The sequence below is a fragment of the Gossypium hirsutum genome, chromosome A01 (genome assembly GCF_007990345.1).
Source record: "Gossypium hirsutum isolate 1008001.06 chromosome A01, Gossypium_hirsutum_v2.1, whole genome shotgun sequence".
NCBI lineage: Eukaryota > Viridiplantae > Streptophyta > Magnoliopsida > Malvales > Malvaceae > Gossypium > Gossypium hirsutum.
In genome coordinates, this window is record NC_053424.1 from 41,835,383 (window position 1) to 41,863,003 (window position 27,621).

The 27,621-nt window shown below is 34.2% G+C and overlaps 1 protein-coding gene across 4 annotated transcripts; it reads left to right on the top strand.

Moving 5' to 3' along the window:
- Nucleotides 1-3,094: 3,094 nt before the first annotated feature.
- LOC107922017 (insulin-degrading enzyme-like 1, peroxisomal) lies at nucleotides 3,095-23,528 on the top strand. Of its 4 annotated transcripts, none has more exons than XM_041111061.1 (26): nucleotides 3,095-3,397; nucleotides 3,512-3,587; nucleotides 4,036-4,103; nucleotides 4,832-4,923; nucleotides 5,022-5,095; nucleotides 5,184-5,227; nucleotides 6,189-6,240; nucleotides 7,055-7,177; nucleotides 7,286-7,398; nucleotides 7,551-7,719; nucleotides 8,443-8,535; nucleotides 8,703-8,788; nucleotides 10,041-10,127; nucleotides 16,402-16,505; nucleotides 16,994-17,096; nucleotides 17,227-17,322; nucleotides 17,408-17,597; nucleotides 17,804-17,865; nucleotides 18,696-18,800; nucleotides 20,278-20,479; nucleotides 20,592-20,800; nucleotides 21,864-21,988; nucleotides 22,069-22,120; nucleotides 22,198-22,284; nucleotides 22,782-22,904; nucleotides 23,040-23,528. In XM_041111061.1, the coding sequence occupies exons 1-26, from the start codon at nucleotides 3,275-3,277 to the stop codon at nucleotides 23,289-23,291; spliced, it is 2,910 nt and encodes a 969-aa protein (XP_040966995.1). In that variant the 5' UTR covers nucleotides 3,095-3,274; the 3' UTR covers nucleotides 23,292-23,528. The 4 variants fall into 4 exon arrangements, with proteins under 4 accessions (XP_040966995.1, XP_016707331.2, XP_040967008.1 ...); XM_016851842.2 differs by having other exon boundaries at nucleotides 3,100-3,397; nucleotides 7,557-7,719; XM_041111074.1 differs by lacking the exons at nucleotides 21,864-21,988; nucleotides 22,069-22,120; nucleotides 22,198-22,284; nucleotides 22,782-22,904; nucleotides 23,040-23,528 and adding an exon at nucleotides 21,503-21,593 and having other exon boundaries at nucleotides 3,105-3,397.
- Nucleotides 23,529-27,621: the final 4,093 nt, after the last annotated feature.

The following is a 27,621-nucleotide window of genomic DNA, read 5'->3' on the forward strand; positions in this document are numbered from 1 at the left end:
ATGCATGACCAAATGAAGAATTAATTATGCTTAGTGTGTTACAATTATGAGTTTTTGCCTCTATAAAGTGTCATTACCTGGGTTGAGCAATGAATTAAGTTTAGGGGTGTGATAACTCTATTTAGAGTTATCTTTAGCACTATTAAACTAGTAATTCATGCAAAATTTCAGTGTTTAATAACAAATTTTGGAGTTTTTGTTATAATTTTGTCTTATTATCTAATACTAAGATGAATTTGCTAATTTGATCATTTCATACACTAAAACACATTATTTTTGCAATTTTTGAGTTAGTTGATACATTAGAAGAAAAGTCAGTCTTGAAGCTCACCTTTTGATGCTTAACGCTGCATCATTTTCACAGCATAAGCCATGTAGAAAAGGGTTGATTTATGATCAAATTTGGATGCCCAATTAAAGAAATATTGGACCTTGGAAATTTTCTTGACAAAGCTCAAGAATTGGGTTAGCAAAATGAAAAGTCTACTAAGGAGATAGAAGCCCAAATTGTCCACTAAGAAGGAGAAGGTCCGACTGTCCATAGAGGTGCCCAAATCAGCCAACCAAGATTTGGTAGAATATCTAAAATCAGCCACAGAAATCCCACATGTGACCATCCAACTCTCCTCCTCTTTTCAAATTTTCTTTCCAATGAATCAAGCTAAAAATAGAAAAGTCATCCACCCACTTTCCTTAAAGCAAGGGTCATCATTTAAAGAGAGATTTTCAAGGCTCTCATTTGCTAAAAATAGCCAGCCTCTACAAGTATAAATAGCCCCTAGTCATTCCCTCATTTAACTCATCCCTCACTCACCATCTCTTCTCTCATTCTCTCTTTTTTCACTTCTCATTTGAGAGAGCAACACAAGAGTTGTAAGGAGTATTTTAGAAGTTCTTGTAAGCAGCAAAAATTCGGTATCTTGAAGGTAGTTGTGCAAAAAAGCAAAGCAGAAGAACGGAGGAAAAGTAATACAAGCTGTGCAACGGAGAAACATTAGATTTGTCTTCTAGTTTCTTTCCCTCAATTCTTTTTATTTTGTTCTAAATTTATGAACATGATTGCTAAATATATTTCTACTTTAGATTTGATTATAATTGCTTAACTCTGTTTATATTAGATTGATTTCATTCTTTTAGCTTAAATTATTAAAATTTTGTTAATGATGTTATGTGGCTTGGTTGTTTATTCATTCAGATAAAATCATGAACATATTATTCATGAATTATAAATGTAGGGATGCAATTGAATTCATTATTAAATAAGAACCAGATTGTAATTAATTATACAATATTTGAATGGTGCATGTTTGATCTTTTTATGATAAAATTAGGTCAAATTAGTCATAATATCGAAAGAAATTTATCACCTTGTATAACCTTAGTATTAGTGTGATTAAACTGTTTTAGTATAGAAATATTATTGTTACCTCACATAATTTGATGTCTACTTATGAAAATTACTAAGTTGATTGAACATAAACATATGCTAAAAAAACTTAATAATTAATTAAGTGTGACTTTATGGGTTAATAAATAGCCAAGTTGCCATGGAATTCTTTTGTAACATCATTAGCATTGTTTAAGTAATTCTAAGTTAAAGAAGGCAATTCTTTTATGCCACAGTAATTAAAACTTGTGGATTATTGCTTATTACTCTGTGTTCACACTAGTCATTAAATTTTTAGCATACATAGTTGATTTTTAGTTAAGTTAATTAGTTAGTTCAAAATTCTCTTAATTAATTTTAATCCCCAAGTTGTTAAGTGATAAATTTCACCATAATTGTCTACACAGCCCTTGTGGAGACGATACTTTTACTTACTTTATTACTTGTTGATGACTGTGTACATTTGCACATCATTCAAAAATCAAGGTAAGTTAAGAAAATTTCTATAGATTTACTAAGCATTCAATATGCTTACTCCGTTATCTCCCCTTCCCTTGTAGATTGCCAATGTGCGAAACTTGTAAATGATTAAATGAATTGTTTTGGTATGTAATTGGAATGTTTTGGTGCATTTAAATTTAAGTGTTTTGTGCACAAAATTTATAGATTGTGTGGTAGTTATGAAATATGTACCAAATGGCTTAAATCTTACCAAAATCAGAGTCCACGTTGAGACGTAGGTGATGGTTGTCGTGACGAGCTCTGGGCTTCAGGTTATGACGTGACGAGGGATACCATTGTCCCGACGAGGCCAAGTCAGTATGTCATGTCGCGATGTTGACCTGAAGTTTTGTAACTTTTACAAATTGGTCCTCGTTCGATCTCGGGCTAACTTTAAGAGCACACATAGGCTTGTATAAGACTTGAGAAAGGTTGTATATCATATCTATTTCTTGAAATGCTTATGTTTGCATGTATTATACTTTGGATTGAATGTTAAATGATTGTAGTTACTCTGACAACAACTTTAGAATCCTGTAGTTTGGACTAGGCGATCGAGCTGGGTAAGGAGTGTTACAAGGACAGTGCTACTTGCACTCTTAAGTGCAAGAGCACTATTTGTTCAATAATGAGAAGGGAGAGGAGCCCATATGTTTCATTGAAAGGTTAAGAAACATGCTTCTTAACAATCTTCATATTTGAGTCCTCCAAACTGTGCTTTTCAACATCCTAATGGTGGAACAAACGTAAAGATCCTATCAATCTTCCTAAGGTTAGCACCACAACATTCTCAATATGAAATGCAGTTCCTAATGTGAACTTTACAACCTTTCTAACATGGAATGTCGTTTCCAAAGTTAACTCCTCAACCTTTAAAACATGGAATATTGTTCCCCAAATTAGCTTCATAACTTTCTCAATATGGAATGTTATTCTCAAAGTGTAATTGTAATAAAAACGGTGCGTTTAGAAATTGATGCTAGGAATGCTACTACATTCTAGTATTGTGGCCGTAATAGTTAGTAACCAAAAACAAGTGTATCCACTTCCAACTCTTTTTGAAATTCGAATATAATTAAAATAACGAATTGATTGTTTGATATACCCGGACCAAATCTAAAAACCTAATCCATAAACTCAATTTGGCCCAATCACTCAAAGCATCTCAAATTTAAGAGGATAATATATTGATGGCCGAAAAAGAACTGGATATATTTTAATTTTCTCGGAAAAAATATATACAAAGGAACTAGGAATCTTCCTCTTTCTGTCCTTAAAAACGTCTTTATCAAGCCTGGAAATAGCAAAACAATAAGTCCATCTTCTCTTCCACTTTCCATAACCAAAACAAGAAAATCCAAACATAGAAAAGCAGAGAACTGAGAAATGGCGGTCGGGAGAGAAGATGTGGAGATTTTAAAGCCCAGAATTGACAAACGAGAGTATCGGAGGATCGTCCTTAGGAATTCCCTTCAAGTTCTTCTTATTAGCGATCTCGATACCGACAAGGCAAATTAATTTTTCAATTCCTTCTTCACTTTCATTTCATTAGCAATTCCATCACTATTATGAACCTTTCTTTTTTTCTTTCTTTCTAATTTCTTTGTTTTTTTGATGGTACAGTGTGCTGCTTCTATGAATGTGGGTGTCGGTTCCTTTTGTGACCCTGACGGCATCGAAGGCCTTGCCCATTTTCTTGGTATTGCTTATCTTTTTCATCCGTTTATTTTATCTTCCATTTGTATTTGTGAACTGTCTGGAAATTTTTTGTTCCTTTTATACTTTAAATTTTAACAGTATGTGACTTTAGTAATTCTGTTCCTCATAGTGTTATTAAATAATTTGAAGGGGCTAAAATTTTGTAATCTGTATCGCTCACTAGTATATGCCATTAATGCTGATTACAAAAATTCTTTTGGTCAGTAAAAGTAAGCTTATTATTTCTGGGTTCAACTTCCCTTATCGTAAATAATTCAAAATGATCTTATCGAATTTATGATTATTTTTGGTGGTATTATTGTTTCTGTGCATTGATTTAATTGTTGAAATAACTCTGGTCCAGCAAATGAACAAGAATTGCATGGTAGTGCGATAGTTATGATTTTTACTTAGTTTTTTTATGTTTAACATGTCGTCCTCCCTTGCAGAGCACATGCTGTTTTATGCTAGTGAGAAGTATCCCTTGGAAGATAGCTACTCAAAGTATATAACAGAGGTATTGCTCTTCTTAAATGCAGTATGGTCATGTATTGATGCGTGCATGCAGTTTTAATGATTACTTTTAATAAAGTTAAAGTTCTTCATGTTTTTATTACTAACTTGCTATATAAGTATGTAGATTGAAATTGTAAAGAAAGGAAAGGAAAGAAAAATCCCAAGTTTGAGAGGGGTTAAGGTTCTTAGTATCTCTAGTATTGCTTACTAAGTGCATAGTCACTTGCATCACACCTAAATAGTCATGCCATTACAATTACTGTGCCTTTATTAGGTCAGGTATTTGGATCAGTTATTGGGCGTTATTGATGTATAAAACTGTATAATAGATAAGCAGATCAAAAGATGTTTTATTGATACAAACCTTTTAAACTATAAAAGCATCAATATTATTTTTGAAGCATAAATAAAAGGGGTGATTACAAATTCTTGGTATCTTTTTTTGCCAAAATATTTCAATAATATTATAATCACAGAAATACACATAATAGATAAGAAATCTTAATCTTAAACCAATTGAACATCAAATTTGAAAGGATTCCTGTAAGATGTATGTGATCTAATAACTGATTATTGTTAGCTAACTTTGAATAAAATTAACTTCAAAATTTTTGAAGAGATGCCATAAAACAAGAGGCTTATAGTGAAGTAAAATTATTTGTATGACTTGTTTTCAGATAGTATTCCTTTGATTTAAAATTTACGTAGTTCTTTTTTCCTGATCTACAGCATGGAGGCAGCACAAACGCCTTCACAGCTTCTGAGATGACCAACTATTATTTTGATGTCAACAGTGATTGCTTTGAAGAGGCTTTGGACCGGTAGATGTTGTTTGTGCAGTCTTTCTTTAGCTCTTATTTTCATCAATGTTCATTTAATGTATGTGAGATTGGGTGTTTTCCTGTCCCTTGCTCTCTAGGTTCGCACAGTTCTTCATCAAACCATTGATGTCAGCTGATGCTACCATGAGGGAAATTAAAGCTGTCGATTCTGGTTAGCTTTTTGGTTCTTGGTTTACTTTACAAATGGATTTCCTCTATTTTAATCAATAATTAATCAACACTATTCTCTTTCTTTCTAGAGAACCAGAAAAATTTACTGTCCGATGCATGGAGAATGAACCAGGTATTATTTTCTTTTTTTTGAATCACCCTTTGTCTTCTGGAAGCTTGCAAGATCTCAGCTTTGACTATTTAAAAATGTTAATCATTTTTTTCTGGAAGAAATGGAACCTCGAATTGATCCCCGATTCCTCAATTGCAACTTTAATATTTTTTGTGATTCCTCTCCCGTCAATGCTTTTTATGGTGTTAATTCTTATCGCTTTTGCTTTAATGATCAAAACCAAAGCCCAAAAACTATTGTCTTAGGAACATCTTGTAATGTTTTCCATAAATTACTGTTGAAAATTCCATATGCGTATGTGCTTGTCAAGTTTCGATTCTCATTTACTACTAACTTGGTGTTTGGCTGGAATTCACAGAGACAAAAGTCACTTACTAACATGTTGATTCCTCAAAGTGGTGAACTGAGCTTATGTTTTGAAGTGTTCTTTCATCCTTTGATATTGATAGATGAAGATGATTGGATATACCATGTCATTAAGGGCTATTCATCAATTGTTTCCTCTGGTCCTGTTGAGGGTTTATGGTGTCATGGTTATTGTGGTTTCATTGCTATTTAGAGAGAGAGAGAGATTTGTGATTATTAAGTACACTTGGTTGCAGTTCGTATTTGAGCAATTGTTTGAGTTTGAATGCAATCTAATCATCTCAAGTGGTTGATTTATGCTATTAAAATTAATTAAGAATTGATGATTGTTGGAAAAATTAGCAAACATTTAGAAACTTCCCAATCTTTGTCTTTCTTGAAAATAAATGAGAATGTGTTTCTTGCATTTAGTTGAGTAGAAGAAAATTTTGACGGATTATGGGTATTGGTGGTGATCAAATTGATTCAGAACTTTTATTTTGTACTAGTTTGCACTTACTACTTGATCCATCTCATTTAAGTTCATGTTAATATTCTTCAATGGTGAACCTTTTAGATGTATTCCTATCTGGTTTTAATTTTTCCTTCTATGCAGCTTCAGAAACATCTAAGCCTGGAAAGTCATCCATATCATAAATTCAGCACAGGTTAAAAACCTTTCCTAGTTGATCTTCCTTCCTTCTTCCCTTTACCTTTTCTCTCTCCCCTCTTCTGTTAAGTTGAATTCTTGCCTAAGCAGGTTATAGGGCATATTTTCTGCTTTATAGTCAATCAATTAACCTAGTGATATTGGATATCGGATATATATTTCCTTTTGGATCATTTCAAATTTTGTGGGAGGGAGATGGGTTGCGGAGTTTTAAACCCTGGCCATTGGTACCAATTAAAACAACAACCTTGCCACTAGAACTGGGGCTTTGTTGGCTGGTGATATTGGATATTAATTATCAAAAAATTGAATGAAAAGTTCTGCAATAAAAACCCAATTCTGAAGCTGATGATGTGTAATTTAGCATTTCTACATTTTTTATTTTGCCAACAATTCTGTCTGGATGTCTTTGATTCTGAGATACTTATTCCCCTGACAGATGCTAATATCTTCCTACTCTTATCTGGACTTGAATGGATTAGATTTAAGTGCTCAGTTTAATTACTTTACTTCCTTTTTGCGTATGCTCCTGTTTTCAGTATTCCTTAAATATGCAAGGATCGGTTCTTGTACTGGATCTTAATTTTGAGATACATATGCATCTGTTTCTTTCTCAAATAATTTCTTTGGCTTTCTCTTTTTTCTTCTTTTATTCTACTGGGTGTGTATGAATTTTATTTCCCTTATCTCTATCACAGTTTGCCTCTCCTCCTTTTGGCATCTTCCTTTGTGTTTTGAACTTGTAAAGACAGAATTGATACTACTCTGTAACTCTATCTTCTTATGCTTATCAGTAACTTGTTCCTGTATAGGGAATTGGGATACTTTGGATGTTAGACCAAAAGCGAAGGGAGTAGACATAAGGCAAGAACTCCTTAAATTCTATGAAGACAAATATTCAGCCAACCTCATGCATCTGGTTGTTTATTCAAAAGGTTGGTAACTAAATTTTCCAGTAACTTAAGGGCTCTGGCTTTGGTAAGAAGAAAAGAAGCTGTTGCTATAATCATCAAAATTATAATTTCTTTGTTCTTTAATTTCAGAAAGCCTTGATAAAATTCAGTGTCTGGTGGAGGACAAGTTCCAGGAAATTCGAAACTCTGATAGAAGCCGTTTCCAGTTTCCTGGTCAGCCTTGCACATCAGAACACCTTCAGGTATACAGTGCTGTGATGTTGCCTATGCATCATCATCTTATGTTTGTCACAGTTTTAAGCAAAGAGAGAGTACTCTTCCGCAAGGTTCAATGTTCTAAGAGACTTTTTTTTTTTGGCTGGTTTCTTTTCTGTTTGTTTTTTTTCTCTTCAAGTTGCAGATTCTTGTCAGAGCTGTTCCAATAAAACAAGGCCATAAATTAAGAATTGTATGGCCAATAACTCCCAGCATTCTTCATTACAAAGAAGGGCCATGCAGGTATCTTGGTCATCTTATTGGCCATGAAGGAGAAGGATCTTTATTTTATGTCTTGAAAAAATTGGGTAGGTTGCACGTCATTATATGCTTTAGAAATCTCAAAATTCATGCCTCCCTAATATTTAGGATGTGTCCTCTTAAAATCCAGGTTAAATGCAGACATGTATTGCATTTGGTTCTCATATACAAAAATCCTAGTCCATGCCTATCCATTATATGGGTAAAGTAGATAATATTAAACAACATGAAATATTAAAGAATTTGAGGCATCTTAAAATATGAAAGAGAGAAGTCGGTCTGATGGAGTACATGTGTGTAAAAGAACCTAGTCGGAAGTTGTCATGTAAATGGGTTTATGGACTCTGACCCTACTTCATAGGAAAAGTAAATAATATATGGTTTTATTAGTACAATTTCTTTTTTCATTTTATGATTGTGTTTTCAATTCATTGGCGTCACTGCATTTGTTGCACCGAACTCAATCATGGGCCTTGTTATTAGTCTTAGACTGGCCTTTTGATCTTATATCATTACGACAAATTTTATCGGAGTATTTGTTTATCTTTTATTTGTTCCTAAAAGTAATGTGCTTCTTTACTTGAATATTTAGTTTATTCCATATGCTTCACTTCTCTTTAAAGGTTCATTTCATCTCGATGATTGAGGAAGGAATACATAATGTATATTTGCATATGCATATTTATTTATATATGTCTAAGGACATCATATGTCTTTATCATGTGTATATTTAGTGAATTTTGTACATGCATATGTATGGAACCTTTTAGGATGGGCTACTGGATTGTTTGCTGGTGAAGGTGTATGGACTTCAGAGTTTTCTTTCTTCAACGTTGTAATTGATCTTACTGATGCTGGCCAGGGTTAGTTTTTATTTTCATAAACATCCTCTCTTATATCATATGGTGTTTGATATGATCATTGGAGCCTTATTTAATGGTAAATATTACAAAGGCTTGTAAAGTTTGTGTCGGAAAACAATGATGTCTTTGAACTTGACTAATATTGTTTTCCATTGAGTAAATTTCAGATCGCATGCAAGACATAGTTGGGTTACTATTTAAATATATTCAGCTGTTGCAGCAATCTGGCGTTTGTAAATGGATATTCGATGAGGTATGCATATATTATACTTAAATTAATTCTTTTAGGAGTTGTTGACCATTCATTGTTACTGTTTATCATCATTTGAATATGTCTTTGTTGCTTGTGTGTGTGATCATATGTCTATTTTAACTTACCCACAAAGACTGCATTTTGATTGATAATATACTGCTGTTTATTAGATCTTGTGAAAACAAATGTATTGATTTGTGATTATTGGCTTGTCTATAACCTCTTTAGAGGAAATGTGGCTCTCTTAGATTTAACTTGTTTGGCAGGGGGGAAAAAAGAAGATTTGGATTTATTTTGTCATTGAGTTTTTGGCTTATGGGAATTATGTTAAACTATGGTAAGGATAAGGGTTGATGGGTAATAGAAAGGAATGTGACTAAGGCTACTAAGAAGAGAGTTAATTACAGTTTAGAGGCAGAGATTTTATGCTATGAGCAGTAACAGTATCCCAAGAAGATTGTAGTGAGAGAGTGGGTTTTTTTTTTTTTCTATGGGATTTGATTTAAATATATGGGTAAGCTAGAAATGGAGAGAAGTCAGGAGAAAGGGAGGGAGTTAATATCAGAATATGGGGGAAATGTGTTTGTGACCATGAAGATTGAGATTGGGAAAGTATTTGGGCTTTAGCTAGGAATCATAACTTTACTAATTGAAAGCACAGTGAAATCTAAATAACTGGTGTTTCAATGATTTCTGAACTAATTTAAACCATTTCTGATAAAAGAACCATGTAACCAGCTTGGTCTCCAAGAAAGTAATGTAACTCAAATTATCTACTCTCAACAGCTTAAACCTAGTGCACTAAAATTAAGGAACTACAGTTTTGCCTTTGACATGAAAGCAACCTAAATTTGTAAAATAATAATACAAGATCAGATTGGTACTCTTTTAGGGGGAAATTTATTCTATTGCAGTACTTTTGCAGCCAAAAATCAGTTGATTACCCTATGATTAATTTGGTTAATTTTTGGGTAATAGAAGTGAAAACTTTCATGTTTATCATTTTGGATCTCTTCGTGGGGTCTTCCCCCCCCCCCCCCCCCGGGGCGCTTTTTTAAAAACATATGAACAAGTGTAAGAAGACTTGATCAGCTTTCATATCCATAGGCACATTGGGCATGGTGATTTCAGAATTCATGTAGAGAGTTTGCTCAATGTGTCAATTTATGTATGTGCACCAATGGTTTGATTTAGTGGTGGGTGGTATCTCTTTATATTAATGATTCTAAGATACTTTAATTTGTGAATGAAGCTATCAGCTGTTTGCGAGACAGGATTTCACTATCAGGACAAAATCTCTCCTATCGATTATGTTGTAAATATTTCATCAAACATGCAGGTAATTCAATTACATCCCTTTTTATCTCTTTTTAACCCCCATTTATTGCTTGAAAATTTTTCTTTAAGGGTTTTTCCGTTAGTGTTTTGATGTCATTTTCACTTATAGTTCTGTATTCTTTTGTTTCATGCCATAGTTTTATGAAAAGACCTATCTAAATTAGAACTTTTCCACGAGGGATAAGCCAGTAAAGCTACTCTTGATTTTGCTACTTTAATTACAATGAATGGAAAGAAAGGATTTTTTTGTATATTTGATGACATGAAATGAAACATATTTTTACATGTTTTGTTATATATTTGGTGTGTAATAGAAGTAACATGGGCAACTCAATGTCTTTGAATTGTAAATTTACTTTGATTATTTGAATGGCTTTTACCACTTGATGTTAACGGAACTTGGAATGACCATCATCTAATAATAATCACAGCTTTCTATTTTATGTACCACTTGCAAAATGGAATTGAAGAGTCTATTGCAACTTGAAGTGGTCACATGTTAAATCCAAATCTATTCATGAGGACTATATTTAATCCATAACATACACATTTGAGGTACATGCGAGAATAGGTGTTTAGCGTGGAAGTAGAGGAATTAGGAAGAACACAATGAAAACAGACACTACAAGATATTGAGATTTTATTAAAAGTTTCGTAGGACTGAAGAGAGTGCACTATTTAAATGTTGGTCTATGAATTAAACCATTATTATCCTTCAAAAGAAGAATATGGCTGTGGGAAAGAATCAAATGGAAGAGATAAGACAGATAGGCTGATAATGTACCCACAAAACTTGAAAAATTCAGCTTATGAAAATTCAAAATGATGTTTAGTCATCTTTTTCTGGTAAAAACAGATTAATAGATTGGCAAAACTCCACAAAACTTGAAGAATTCAGCTTATGAAAATTCAAAGTGTTGTGTAGTCATCTTTTTCTGGTAAAAACAGATGTATAAATTGGTCCAAAAGTTTTGCCTTGTGGTTTTACTAAACATTTGGAGCTGTTTAGGATTATAAAGGTACTATTTTGTATCATTTCTGTTTTGAAAGTTCCAGTTATTTGTCCAAATCTTGTATGGCCTATTGAATTGCCTTAAATTCACCAAAACACATTGGCCATATGATGTTATAGTTTTCTCTCACTTGGGTTCTTTAGATTTTGGAGTAAATTTCTGAATTTTTATCAAACAGTTTTACACTTTTTTCTTCTCCAAATACATTTCTTCTTTTAAAGGTTAGCATGGTGTAATATCAGGTAACTCAACCATAGCTGGTGGCTTAAGTACTGCGTGTAGGGTCAAGGATGCTACATTAGACTTAATCTAGCTCCTGTCCAAATAGAGAAAACCTGGATGAAGCTGAGTTGTTTAGAGTTTTCTTGGATCGTGGCAATTAACTAGAAATATCCCTTCTAGGCTTCACTTGGTGGGAGATGGAAGGGAAAGTTTTTTTCAATCAGATCTATGCTGTAAAACTCCTCTAGTTATGGCATTTTGAACTTAGCTTTAAATTTTTCCAATCCAAAAGAAAAAATTTAATCCATCATTCCATCTTTCCTCTTCGCGTCATTCCTACTGAGCAAAACTAAGCAACTGTTCATGAATGTCCTAATTTGTATGGTGTTTTGAGAGGGTTTTCTATGAAAAAGAGCTGTTTGACTACTGAGAGATTTCTTAAACGTGTGTTTGACCATGGTGATTTATCCCTCTGGTCCTGAAGTTGCATAATATGTATATTAGGTTTTACCATGCTCTAGGAGAGATATATGCTTGTCTCTTCTGGCTAAAAGGAGTTGGCTATTTTTCCATTGAGTGTTTTTATGTTGTATATTTTGGCAAAATATACTGTGTTGGAATTCCTTAAATTAAGCAGATTTCTACCTTAGTTCTAGGAATTTCCTTGTACTATTAGCCATAATCAAATTACTAATTTTTAGGGATGGGCTAATTTCTAGAGATTATTTCTTTTTTATTTTTCCTGCTATTCTTTAAAAGGCTTAGTCAGATTAGAAAAAATAAGAATAATTCTTCTTCCTAAACTTGTTCATGGTATCAGAGCATCAGGAATTCAGTTGATCCTACTCTTTCTTCTCTTTTCTTGTTCTGTTTTCTCTGTTAGAAACCCTACTACCATGGGTGACACCGAAAATTCCTCTGAGACTCTTCATAAACTTCGGCTAACCAAAACTCAACTTGAGGCTCTTCATAAACTACTCAGGACTCCTACAGCCAGTGGGTCACTAGCTATTCAAGGTACTGCTTTAAATACTACAAACGAACCTATCACAACTTCCTGGATACTAGACTCGGGTGCATCCGACCACATGACAGGTAATCTAAGTTTGTTTCACACCTATTTACCTTGTCATGATCACTCTCGGATTCGCATAGCTGATGGATTTTACTCGCTCGTGGCTGGAATTGGGACAGTTAGACTTACTGAAAATTTTTCCCTTGATAAAGTTTTACATGTTCCAAATCTTATAATTTACTCTCAATTAGCAAGCTTACCAAGGATGAAAAAGTACTTGTTGAATTTTCTGCTTTAGGTTGTGTGGTTCAGGAACAGGAATCGGGGAAGATGATTGGCACTGCTAAAGTTGATGATGGCTTATATGTTTGGAACAAAAACAGTTCACAAGAAGGGATGGCCTTATCTACATCAAAAGAAGATTCTATCATGCTATGGCACCGTAGACTAGGACACCCAAATTTCATGTACTTGAAGAAATTGTTTCCTCTACTATTTCTAAATAAGAAAATAAGTTCATTGAATTGTGAAGTTTGCCAACTTTCTAAACACACTCGTGTCCCTTATCCTTTGAAACCTTATGTTCAATCTCAACCTTTCTCTTTAACTCACAGTGATCTACGGGGAGCCAGTCGAGTAAAAAACATCACAGGGGCTAGGTGGTTCATAACTTTCATTGATGACCACACTAGAGTTTGTTGGATCTATCTCCTTAAAGAAAAATCCGAAGTCTCTAGAGCCTTCAAAAATTTTCATTCAATGATTCGAACCCAGTTCAATTCAAATATTCACACCCTTAGAACTGATAATGGGAGAGAGTACTTTAATTCTATCCTAAGTCCTTATCTTTCTGAGCAAGGAATCATACATCAAAGTTCTTGTCCTGACACCCCTCAACAAAACGGGGTTTCCGAGAGGAAAAATAGACACATTGTAGCCATGGCTCGTGCTCTTATGTTTACTATGGGTGTACCAAAGTATTTATGGGGAGAAGTTGCCCTCACTGCTTGTTATCTTATAAACTGACTCCCATCTAAGGTATTAAACTTTCAAACACCTTTACATACTCTTCAAAATTTTTTTCCCTTGTTTCGTGTTCCTAATCTCCCAACCAAAACATTTGGTTGCAAAGCATTTGTCTACAACCATCAACCTAACCGATCTAAACTTAATCCTAGAGCCCACACTTGTGTCTTTATTGGTTACTCACCTACACAAAAAGGGTACAAGTGCTACACTCCAACCTTACACCGGATGTTTGTGTCCCTTGATGTTACTTTCTTCGAAAACGAGCCATATTTTTCAGCCTCTCATCTTCAGGGGGAGATACTTAGTGAAGATGAGACCTTGAGCAATCTTTTCATTATACCTCAAGACTCTATCAACCTTACCACCACTACAAAACTTGCTGAAAATCCTACAGCCACTATTTTTCCTATTTTAGAACCTGTTTTTCCTATCTCCACTGTTCAGCAACAAGAAACAAGGGTGATTAACCATACTAATGAAGAAAAACAGCCTACTCATTCTGAAAAACAAGAAAAAACTCAGGGGCTTCGTGTACACTCTCGGAGACATCAGCTGCCTGAAACAGAAACAGCAGTGCCAATGCCATCTTTACCCGAGGACTGTCTTGAGGAAGAAGTTTCACCTCCTTCATCTTCCATCTATGTTCCAATTGTAGTAAGAAAGGGCACTAGGAGCTGCACTCAACATCCCATTTCTCGGTTTGTATCCTATGGGAACTTGTCTAAATCCTACAATGCCTTTGTTTCTAATGTTGACTCTATAGAAACTCCAAAAACATAGAAGAGGCTCTTAAGTCAACCAAATGGAGGCAAGCTGTGTTGGAAGAAATAAAGGCTCTTGAAGACAATGGAACTTGGGAAACATTTAAACTACCTACTGGGAAGAAGACCGTGGGTTGTAAGTGGATTTTCACCACAAAATTTAAACCAGATGGGAGCATTGATCGTTACAAGGCTAGACTTGTGGCCAGGGGTTTCACTCAAACATATGGGTTGGACTATGAGGAAACATTTGCACCGGTGGCCAAATTGAATACTATTCGAGTGCTTCTCTCAATTGCTGTCAACTTAGAATGGCCTTTGATCCAATTGGATGTAAAGAACGCTTTTCTCAATGGAGAATTAAACGAAGAAGTCTACTTGGATTTTCCGCCTGGATTCGAAGGAAGCAAGGGCCAAGTATGCAAGTTGAAGAAGTCCTTGTATGGACTAAAGCAATCCCCTAGGGCTTGGTTTAATCGTTTTGCCAAAGCCATGACTAGTAGACATTATACTCAAGGTCAAGCTGATCACACCTTATTCTACAAACACTCGGATAATGGGAAGTGCTGTATTCTCATTGTCTATGTAGATGACATAATATTGACAGGGGATGATTCTATTGAAATTGAAAGACTAAAAGAGTTCTTAAGTCTTGAGTTTCAACTTAAAGACTTGGGGAATCTTTGATATTTTCTAGGAATGGAGATAGCAAGGTCAAAGGCAGGTATTTCAATCTCTCAAAGAAAGTATGTTCTTGATCTACTTTCTGAAGTCGGACTGTTGGGTTGCAAACCAGCCGAGACTCCTATGGAACCCAACCTTAAATTAGGAACTAATAAGGATGGAGAAGAGGTAGATAGGGGGAGATATGAACGGTTAGTGGGAAAACTTATCTTTCTCACACTCATCCGGACATGGCTTTTGGAGTAAGTGTTATAAGTCAATTTATGCATGCTCCTAGGGAGAAACATTTGGAAGCTGCCTACAGGATATTGAGATACTTAAAAGGGACTCCTAGTAAGGGGTTGCATTTCAAGAAAGATGTAAATCGAAGCATAGAAGTCTACACTGATGCAGACTGGGCAGGGGTAGTTAATGACGGGCGCTCCACAAGTGGTTATTGCAGCTATGTTTGGGGTAATCTCGTGACATGGAGGAGTAAAAAGCAATCTGTTGTGGCACGCAGCAGTGCTGAATCTGAATATCGAGCTTTGTCCCACGGTATATGTGAAGGAATGTGGTTACAACGGCTAATGGGAGAACTAAAATTATCCTATACAACACCTATAACATTATACTGTGACAACTAGGCAGCAATTAGCATAGCTCATAACCCTGTACACCATGACCGTACCAAGCATGTGGAAATTGATCACCACTTTATTACGGAGAAAATTAACAAAGGGGAAGTTTGTGTTTCATATCTACCTACAAGACAAGTAGCAAACGTGTTAACCAAAAGCTTGAGCAGAAAAATGTTCGAAGAAATTATGGGCAAGCTGGGTTTGATTAACATCTACACTCCAGCTTGAGGGGGAGTGTTGGAATTCCTTAAATTAAGCAGATTTTCTACCTTAGTTCTAGGAATTTCCTTGTACTATTAGCCATAATCAAATTACTAATTTTTAGGGATAGGCTAATTTCTAGAGATTATTTCCTTTTTATTTTTCCTGCTATTCTTTAAAAGGCTATAGTCAGATTAGAAAAAATAAGAATAATTCTTCTTCCTAAACTTGTTCATATTATATGGTTATGCTTATTTGGAACAGCTTTTCCTTATGCTAGATGATGTTAGTCTTCCCTTAGAAGAAGTGTAATGCAACTTGTGATTGACCTAGAAGCAATTATGGAAATAGAAAGGTCACCAATTCAAATTACTTGATGGACACTCCTGAGGTTCTGTATCTGTGAATACTATTTTTTTCATTTGGTGCATCTGTGAAAGCTGATACTGAAGGATTGTTTCAGAAGCAATATCTTTCTCAAGCTCATTTGGTAGCTCTCTTAAATGCTTGTTTAGTTCCTTGTCAAGTTTCTTTTAGAGCTTTCTAAGGAAAATCGCTGATCATTTAACTAGCATGTGTTTAGCTTTGGCCTTTAGGACTTCCTTTAAACTGTCATTCTATGTCTCAATTGCCCTCATCTATAAGTTGTTCACTCTGTTGTGCATTTCCTTCAATATTGATGATCCCTTGTTGAAGCTTTGACTCTGATATTTTGAAAAGTGATTTTCAGATATATCCTCCAAAAGATTGGTTGGTTGGGTCATTATTGCCTTTGGATTTCAATCCAGCCATCATACAGAAGATACTAAATGAGCTTTCTCCTGAGAATGTCAGGTATATGTTTGAGTAAGGTTAAACTGGAAGATTTGAAGCATTCAATTATCCCATTAGAGACAGCACTATTTACCTTTATTTTAATGCAAGTAAATCTACTTGACTTGTTTGGCCCTCCATTTGTAACTCTTATAAATTTTCAAACACGATCATTCTCTCTAATTAGTTTGAGGCTTTTCCTTAAATTTGGCATCCAAAATTTCTTCTGTGCTTGTGTGAATTATATTATACATGTTACTAAATAAATGGGTTATCAAGTTATCAAATGAATTTGCCTTAAGTCATCTGAGCTCCCCTTAAACACAATTACTATTAATCTTATTTATCTCGTTACAAACTGTTTCTGGGAGCTACCTGGAAACTTTCCCAGTGGTCTTTTTTTCCCCTCTTAATAGTAGGAATGTTTTTGTATCTTATCAGTTTAGAGAAGTTACTGTTTTGCTCTGATACAGTTTATTTCTGATAAGCGTACTTTTTTTTTTTGACAGAATCTTCTGGGAGTCAAAGAAATTTGAGGGACTGACTGACAAGGTTGAGCCATGGTATGGTACTGCATATTCCATTGAGAAAGTTAGCTCCTCAACAATTCAGGTCTGTAGTCGGATCTTGCTGATGATACGTTAATTATATTTTTAAAATAAGTTTGTTGTCTATGGATGAACTAGTCATTTGGTTCTACTGAAAAAAAAAAAGGTGCTTCATCACCCTTTTTTGACTGCAGGCATGGATGTCCTCAGCTCCTAATGAGAACTTGCATCTACCTGCACCTAATGTCTTCATACCAAAAGACTTATCTATTAAGAATGCACAAGAGGAGGTTTGATGAGTCTTATTTGATTTTAGTATAATCACCTTCTTTTTACAGACATTCTGACTTCTCATATGATTATCCTTCGAAACAGGTCAAGTTTCCTGTTTTATTGAGAAAGTCATCCTATTCCAAATTATGGTACAAGCCAGATACAGTGTTCTCTACTCCAAAGGCATATGTTAAGATAGACTTCAACTGTCCCCATGCTGGAAACTCTCCCGAAACTGAGGTTCTTGCAGATCTTTTTGCACAGTTATTGGTGGATTACTTGAATGAATATGGTATGATAAATGCCAATGCTTTTGCCATAGTGGTTTAATGTGATTTGCCTGTATGATTCTACACTTTCCTCCTGACCCATCTTTTGTTTTTCTCTTTGTTGAGCATTTGATATGCAAAGCCTTCTATAGTGACAGTAGATTGTTCTTATCCTTTGAATAGGATTATATTCTTTATTAATGCCTTTTTTTTTTGTGGCATTCTTCAGCTTATTATGCTCGGGTTGCTGGTCTTCTTTATGGCATAAGCCACACAGATAGTGGTTTTGAGGTACTTTTTCTTTTCTTTTTGTGGCATTGATGTGATTCTATCTGATAATTTTTTTTCTTTGAATTAAATGGTAATTATCTATGGATAAGGTGATGAATTTTTATGACACATACATGTCTTAAATGTATTACTTATTGAAAAAGATTATATCTTTGCGAAGAATATTAACAGAGACAGAATTTAGATTTCTATCGCAAGAAGTTGAATGGTGGGGTTTTATGTTAAAGCTCCATGTTTCTCGAGTTTGGCCGATTTTCTAAGGAGGGTTGCTGGGGTCATTTTAACCTGTGCCTGACAGAATCCTAACTTGTCCACATTGAATTGGTTTGGTGGGTCAGTTTATAAATTGTCTTGCACAAAAGGATACCAGTTACCTTCTAGCTTCCAGATAAATTTATATGTTTCTTCTTTTGGCAAAAAAGCAAAATAATTTTTGAACGCTAGTAGGTAATTGAGATCATTGGACTACCAATGCAAGAAAATCCAAATTTTGCTCTACTCTGTTATCTCTTTGTTTGGTGAAAGATGTTTCTATGCTATTAATCTTGAGAAGTGTACTGACATGCATAATAAACCATTAATTTACAGTGCCACACCCTAAATTCTGCCTTTCTCTAGTTTGCCTCGTCTAAAGTTAGGTTAAAGATGGAATTAGCATGATATGGATGCTCTAATACATAATTTGGAAAGATCCTAGGAAAAAAAATTTCTTTCGTGGTAACCATTTTCTCTAATATGCATGTGTGCACACTTCATAGTGGTGTATTTTATTTATCATTTCTTTTATTTCTCAATTAAATGGTATCATTTTATTTTGTTTTCACTTTTAGGTGACGTTGGTTGGTTATAATCATAAACTGAAGATCTTGCTGGAAACTATAATCGACAAAATTGTTAAATTTGAAGTGAAACCTGACAGGTTTTCAGTAATCAAGGTAATGACTAAGAGAATATAATTTGCTATTTTCACTTCAGAAATAAGAACTGCCATTTACTGTTGGTGTGCTGTTGTCTTTTCCATGCTCTTCTCCTTCCTGTATGCCTTAATCATTTGTTACTTATTGATTTAAATAAGAATAAAAAAAAAGTAATGAATATGCCTGAAGATTAATTACATAAGATATTTATATATTGCAACCTTTTATTTCTCCTCTAAATTGTCACTAACAATCAAATTTAATTTAGGTCCAAATGAATGCTTTTGTTGTTCCTCTCTTGTCAAGTTAGCTATGTATGTGTTTGGATTTTCTTGACTTTGTCCTTTCGAGCTCACAATAATTCTGATGTTTATATCTAGTGTAGATGTCATGTGGCCATTTACAATTTGTTTCATCCATTGTCCATTCATCACATTGTCATGTCTAAATTTGATAGGCCAGAGAAGAATGTGTTACATACTGTTTGGTTAAGTTTACTATATATATAGCCATGTTAAAAAGTAAGGCATCATTGATGCCCCTTGACCTGGACTCACCTGTAGAGTTTCAAAGTACATTTCTGTTCGCTACAGTGTAGGCTTATTTCTTGGAATAATTTCCATCGAAGAAAATTTTGCTTCGAAGATGCCAAAATTTTGTAACATTGGATTGTGGTTCCATTTTGAAAGCGATAGGCGATGGGAAAGTCTCCAGTTAGCCTCTTATAGACATAGGCTTGATATATTCAAGACGTGTGGGATTCTTATGCCACCAGTGAGAAGGCAGTGTGAGTAGCATGGCAAGGGGCTTTGTAATCTTCACCATTGACTGTCAATAAATTTTATTTGTGTTAGGAGGGTAGAAGATTTTTTCCCTGACGAATAGATAAGGACAATTTAATGATGTATCACTTGTGTAATTTTCACAGCTACTAGTGGCATAAATGTAGCCACAGCTTAGGCAACTACCTGTCTGTCAAATGTGGTGCTTTATAAGCATGCCTTTGAAGGGAAGATGAGGGTTTCCTAAGGTCCTTTTGCAGCTTTTTACGTTTCTTTAGTACCTATGACCTCTGTTTTAAAATAGAACTTAATTGATCAGTTTATCTCACGTTCCAAAATGAAGAGCAGCTGAAGGTATAATCCATGTTATGGAACATTGTTCATCCATATTTAATCATTTTCTGTCAGTTTTGGGGAAAAAAAGACAAGAAAAAAGAGAAGAAATTTTATTTGGCGCCTGGCTTCTCTATTGAAATAAAAAATGTGAATGAGTAGGCTCCTGACATGTAGTTAATTGTCAAGTTGCTAGATAGGACTGCTAAATGTTTTTAGTTAAACCTTTTTATTTGGAGTTGAATTTATTGCTTCATCAAATTGAGCATATGTGGCTTAGAAATACCTTTTTTTTTTCCCCTATTATATTTCTCCTGTTAATTAATACATCTGCTAATAACCATATGTTCTGCCTTTGCATTCTGTTTGTTCTTTATCAGGAAATGGTAATTAAAGACTATCAAAATTTCAAGTTTCAGCAACCCTATCAACAGGCTATGTACTATTGCTCATTAATACTAAAGGACCAGACAAGGTCTTGGGTGGAACGACTTGATGTTTTGCCTCATCTTAATGTGGAAGACCTTACAAAATTTGCTCCAATGATGCTCTCACAGGCCTTCCTAGAGTGTTACATAGCAGGTTTGTCATATCTTTCTTCCCTCCCTACCTCAGTTGCATTTTTGTTGCATCTAGCCATACTTGCTTGGTTCTAAAAATTGCCATTCTTTTCTTTTATTTATTTCTCCCCCAGGGAACATTGAACGGGAGGAGGCAGAAACAATGGTTCAGCATGTTGAAGATGTGTTCTTTAAGGGTCCAAACCCTATATGCCGACCGCTGTTTCCATCACAGTTTCTAACAAATAGAGTGGTCAAACTTGAAAGAGGCATGAATTACTGCTACAGTAAGGAAGGACTTAATCCAAGTGATGAGAATTCTGCCTTAGTCCACTATATTCAGGTAATTGTGCTTGTTGGTGACCCCATCTTTAGTGCATTTTCATTCAGGAATCACTTTATCTTCCATAATGATCTTCCTTAAATTCGGAAACCAATGCCACATGTTCGGAATTAACCAATTGATGCCATTTTGATTTAAGAAAATATTTGCTGCTAAATAATTGGTGCTTTAGTTCAGTTAACTATTACCTTGTTCTGAAATGACATGGTGTTGATGTTTAGCTTTTTCTTGTTTATGAAGAATTTTTTTCTTGACCAATAGTCAATGTTATATTGCTCATTTATTGAACTCAACCTGTTATGACTTTTAACTTTTCCAGAGACCAAGTGCTGGACACAAGAAATAAAAATCTTGTATGTTTCTCTATTGGCTCCTATGGTGGTGTCAAACTTCATGAACATAGGCGCTAAAAGGAAACATATTTGTGTTGAATAGAAAACAAATATATGTTGATATTTTGGAAACAACATTGATATTCCTCGAAGGATTGTATGATTATGTGGAGGATGATATGCTTTTACGGCTCTTCTTATGGAAAATACTGTTGGCCTCTACTGCTGATTCTGTGATATGCAGCCAGTGAAACATGTTAGGAACAAACACATGGTCCTTCCATTCATCACACTAACATGATTTTTTTTGTTCTTTTGAAAGTAAGACACTAACATGATTTTTATTTTTAAAAATTTTACAACTTTCTAGAACATGTAAAGTGTCATCCGTGGCCTGTCACGTAAGGCTCTGTTTGTTCAAGCACCTGTTGAATGTTCTGGCTGGATTTACGCATCTCTGAGTAAGTAAAATGGTTGGGTGTTTTCTGTTTGTAAATGAAAGGATGTCTAGGGCTTAAAGTGGTTTCTGCACTTGGAAGGTGGAACTCCAGATTTTTGCTACAATGTAGTTATTCCCTTCCCTGCCCCACATAAGAGAATGAGCCTTCTTATATCTTTTCTTTCTATTTTAGTGGTTGTTTCTCTTGTTTCTTGTGGTGGATGAGATTATGGCTGCATCTTGATTATCTAGGCTTTATTTGGTTCTGATAATATCACGTTTGAATGGTCAGGTTCATCAGGATGATTTTATACTGAATGTGAAACTTCAGCTTTTTGCTCTTGTTGCAAAGCAACCTGCCTTCCATGAGCTTAGATCCGTAGAGCAACTAGGATACATTACTGTCCTCATGCAGAGGTATGAATGGAAAATTCTCCCTAATTTATTCTTCAATTGGTCTGCCAACTCTAAGGGTTTTTAATTTTTTTTCTCATTAGGAATGATTCTGGCATCTGCGGGGTGCAGTTCATTATCCAATCTACAGTAAAGGTGAATAGCAGGTTCTTTCTTTTGTATATACCTCCTGCCTTGTACCTGTAACTTAAGAAGGCAATCTCTCTTAACAGGGTCCTGCACATATTGATTCGAGAGTTGAGGCATTCCTTAAAATGTTTGAGAGTAAACTATATGAAATGACAAATGATGAATTTAAGGTAAGATGGAGAGTTCTGCTGCTGGAAGTAATCTCTTTTTCTGGTTTTTATGTATTTTGTTTTTAGTTGAGATTGTAGGGTTTTGTAGTAGTGTTTGATAGTATAATATTGATCTTTTCATAATTCTACCATTTTTGGTATCCTAGTCAGAGAAAGATGGTTAGTATTGTTTTTTCCTCGTTTTTTCTTTTTATTGCTAGATAATGTTTTGAGTTACCGGAGAATTTGTGATAGAGTGATCCATGATCTCCCTTCTTTTGACAATTCAGAAACCCTTTCTGATGAACATCATTTCATAATATTTTTGCATTTAGTAGATGAAGGGATTTCAGACTATTTCCTATAATTCCATTGTAACATTTGATGCTAGCTCGTACGTTCATGACTTTGGGGTTTTCTTTTTTTTTTTCTTCTTTTCAAGATTCGATTGTGTTCATCTGTGGTTGGATTTGAGTGAGAGTTTGTCCTTAACAGTAAATTTCCAATCTGTTACACAGAGCAATGTAAATGCATTGATTGATATGAAGCTTGAGAAGCACAAGAATTTAAGGGAAGAATCTCGGTTTTACTGGCGAGAGATCACTGACGGGACGCTCAAGTTTGATCGGAGAGAAGCTGAGGTATGTCAATCCTTCCAATATTTTCTTATCACTGAAAGAAAATTCATCTACATTTTACTCTATTCAATGAGAACACATCTACATTTTAGTTTAATATTAATCTATGATGAATGTTTTACCATCTGTTTCTAACAGGTTGCAGCATTAAAGAAACTTACACAACAAGAACTGATAGAATTCTTCAATGAAAATGTGAAAGTCGGTGCAACTCGAAAGAAAACACTTAGCGTGCAAGTGCATGGGAACCAACATTTGGCCGAATACCACTCGCAGAAAAGCGAAGCAGTTAAACCAAATACCATCCAAATTGATGATATCTTCAGCTTTAGAAGATCTCAACCTCTTTATGGTTCATTTAGAGGAGGCATTGGTCATGTGAAGCTGTAGCATAAAGGCCCATCCCTTGTTGGAAAATTGGAGAAACATTTATTTTTGCGGTAAGTTTTCATAGAAAAGTTCTACATTGGAGAAAAACAGAGAACCCCTCTTGTCTGTTAATTTATTGTTGTATCTCACTTAGTTAAGAAAAATAATTCCCTTGGTTCAGAAACAGAATTCATGTCGCCCGAATATTGAACAAATTTAAGCTCTGGTTCGAATCCACTGATATAATTGAACGTGCAATTCTATGTTGCTTCAGATTCACAAAATGTCTCATAGGGACATGCGTCGATGCAAGGTTTATTCGAATTATTCTTATAAAAATAAAAGTTAATATACATTTTGTACTTTTGCGAATTAGTTTGTCTAAATTGGATTAGGTATCATTAGCCTAAATTACAAATGGATGCAGTGCAACGCCTTGCATGGCATAGACTATGATAAAGACTTACCGAGGTAGTGTTTGGATCGGAAAATCACCTTATTTCGGTATAGTTGTCACGAAAATTTTGAATGACGTGTAAATGTACACAATAAAGTAGTAAGTAAAAGTATCGGGATTGTATAGATAATTATTGAGATTTATCACAGTGTAAACAAAGAGAAGTTTGAACTAACTAATTAACTTAACTAAAAATCTAAGTATGCTAAAAAATGAATGATAGTGTGAACAAAGAGTAATGAGTAACAATTCACAAGTTTTAATTACTGACATGAAAGAGTTAGATTAGTTGTCTTTTCTTTTCCCGGTGAGTGGATTACTAGGGGCTATTTATACTTGGAGAGGCTGGCTATTGTTAGTAAATGAGGGTCTTGAAAATCTCTCTTCATATGACTGGCCTTTGCTTTAAGGAATATGAGTGGATAACTTTTCTATTTTTAGCTTGATTCATGGGAGAGAAAACTTGAAAAGAGGAGAGTTGGACAGTCACACGTGGGATTTTTGCGGTTGATTTTAAATATTTTACCAAGTCTTGGGTGACTGATTTGGGCATCTTGACAAATGGTTGAGTCTTCTCCTCCTCAGTGGACGGTTTGGGCTTCTATCTCCTTAACAAACTTTTCTTTTTATTGACCCGATTCTTGAGTTTGGGTAAAGAAAATTTTCAAGGTCCGATATTTATTTACTTGAGCGTCCAAAGTTTATTATAAATCACCTCTCTTTTGCATAGCTTATGTTGTGAGAATGTTGCAGTATTGAGCATCAAAAGGTGGGCTTCAAGACTGTTTTAGTGTATAAAATGATCAAATTAGCAAATTCATCTTAGTATCAGCTAATAAGACAAAATTGTAACAAAAACTCTAAAATTTGTTATCAAACATTCAAAATTTGCATGAATTACTAGTTTAAAAGTACTAAAGATAACTCTATATTTTAGAGTTATTACACCCCAAAATTCATTCATTGCTCGTCCCGATGACACTTTATATAGGCACAAACACATAATTGTAACACACTAAGCATAATTAATTCTTCATTTGGTCATCCATCAAGGAAATCATACTCAAATTAAATTTGACAAATATGTAACTCAAGTTGTACATTATCCAAAAAATTTGAAGTACTTGAGTGCTATTAAATTAATTGATTCAATGCATTTTCCTCATTAATGTGCACTAAGTTTTTTTCCAATCAATTTTTGTTTTTTTCGAGTAATGCTAAGTAACAATCCTAAAGTTTAAATTATATGTTCATCATATGTTGAGCTCAATAAATCCTCTCCACTAGTGTAGCAGGCACAAAATTCTAAATCAATAGATTTTTATTATGGTTGTAATGTGGATTAGGACAAGGTAGGAAAAAGATAGATAGTTTTTAATTCAATTAATTACAATATGGTTCTAATTTAATAATTAAATCAATTGCATCCCTACATTTATATTGCATAAATAATATGTTCATGATTTTATCTCAATGACTAAGCAACCAAGACACATAACATCATTAACATAATTTTAATAATCTAAGTTAAAAGAATGCAATCAATTTAACATAAATAGAGTTGAGTCATTATAATTAAATCTAAAGCAGAAATATATTTAACAATCATGTTCATAAATTTAGAACAAAATAAAAACAATTGAGGGAAAGACCCTAGAAGATAAATTCAGTGTTTCTCCATTGCACATGTATTGTTTTTCCTCCTTCCTTCCGCTTTGCTCCTTCACATAATTGCCTTCAAGATGTCAAATTTTTGCTACTCACTAGAACTTCTGAAATGTTCCTTACAACTCTTATGTTGCTCTCTCAAATGAGAAGTGAAAGCAGAGAGAATGTGAGAAGAGATAATAAGTGAGGGATGAGTGAAAAGAGTGAATGGCTAGGGGCTATTCATACTTGTGAAGGTTAGCTACTTTTAGCAAATGAGAGCCTTGAAAACCTCTCTTTACATGGCTGGCCCTTGCTTTAGGGAACGTGGGTGGATAACTTTGCTATTTTAGCTTGATTAATACTTTATTAACATGAGAGAAAGCTTGAAAAGAGGAGGAGAGTTGGACAGTCACATGTGGGATTTTTGTGGCTGATTTTAAATATTTTACTGGGTGGCTGATGTGGGCACCTCCATGGACAGTTGGGCTTCTATCTCATTAGTAGACTGTTTATTTTGCTGACCCAATTCTTGTCAAGTAAATTTTCAAGGTCCAATAATTCTTTAATAGGGCGTCCAAAGTTAATCATAAATCAGCCCTCTTCTTTATGGATTATGCTCTAAAAATGCTACAGCATTAAGCATCAAAAGGTGAGCTTCAAGACTGCATTTTCTTCTAATGTATCGACTAACTAAAAAACTACAAAAATAATGTGTTTTAGTGTATAAAATGATGAAATTAGAATTCACATCTTAGTATCAACCAATAAGACAATTATAACAAAAACTCCAAAATTTGTTATCAAACATTTAAATTTTGCTTAAATTACTAGTTTAAAAGTGTTGAAGATAACTCTATATTTTAAAGTTATCACACCTTCAAACTTAATTCATTGCTCGAACAGAATAATGACACTTTATAAAGGCAAAAACAAATAATTGTAACACACTAAGCATAATTAATTCTTCATTTGGTCATGCATCAGTGAAATCGTACTCGAATTAAATTTTACAAATATGTAACTCAAGTATGTACATTTTCCAAATTTTCTCAAGTACTAGAGTGCTATAAAATTTATGAGTAGAATGCCTTCATCTTGTGAATGTGCACTAAGTTCTTTCCAATCAATTTTTGTTTCCCTCAGGTAATGTTAAACAACAATCCTAAATTTTAAATTATGTCTTCATATGTTAAGTTCAATAAGTCCTATCCACTAATGTAGCAGGCATAAAAATCTAAATCAATACGTTTTTATTATGGTTGTAATGTGGCTTAGGTCAAGGTAGGAAAAAGATAGATAATGTTTAGGCTAGAACCTTAAACTCAGCTTACCTCAGACCTTCTAAATGCAATTATCCCCAAAAGCACCAACTTATTTTCAATTCGATTACACATGCTCTTTGCACATCTTTATTCAACAACTAGATTTTTTTAACATAAGCAGATTCTTTTCTGAGCATACAACTTAACATTTTGATCTTGAGCATCCAGTACTTCTCTCTAACTCACTTTAACTTAATCACAAAAATATTCTAAATGAACTAAGTCTAAGGTTTAGGACAAATAGAGATAAATATTAAAGAATGGATGACTTATTAATGTAAGGTTTAGAAGAAAAATCAGGTTATATAGCTCAAAGTAGGGTTTCAAGGGATAAATAATTACTAAGGTTGGCTTGAAAGGCTCAAACGGTCCAAACAAAATTTACCTAATCATTTTTAAATTACCATGTCTCCTAGGATTTCGCCTTAAGAAAATTACTAAATCAATTCTAAAGACAATTAAAATTTTTCATGGAAGCTCTTATACACAATCACTAAGACTAACATACATATCATAATTTTAATTAGCATAAAAATACTTGAAATAATAAGTATTTATGCATGTAGAAATCAGAGTATTTTTTATACTAAATAGAACATAAATCAGAGTTTTTATATACAACCTATGACACTACTTTAGGAAACTCTAAGTTAGGAAAGATACTAAATAGGAGATATGATCCCTTAAAATAAGGGATTTTAATAAAGAAAATATCTACAAAATATTCCTAAAATATTTACAGAATATTCCTACACTCCCCCTCAAGCTGGAGAATATACATTGTATAATCCCAGCTTGAATAGGAATTTATTGAACACAGGTTTTGGCAAAGCCTTGGTAAGAATGTCTGCAATCTGTCCTTCTGAAGGAATGTAAGAAAGAGTGGCTGTCTTTTTGTTGACTTGATCAGCAATAAAATGCC

Coding starts and splice junctions, on each gene's coding strand:
- LOC107922017 (XM_041111061.1), top strand. CDS start 3,275: ATGGCGGTCGGGAGAGAAGATGTGGAGATTTTAAAGCCCAGAATTGAC. Junction 7,178..7,285: donor TCTGGTTGTTTATTCAAAAG/GTTGGTAACTAA, acceptor CTTTAATTTCAG/AAAGCCTTGATAAAATTCAG. Junction 16,506..16,993: donor CTTTCTCCTGAGAATGTCAG/GTATATGTTTGA, acceptor TTTTTTTGACAG/AATCTTCTGGGAGTCAAAGA.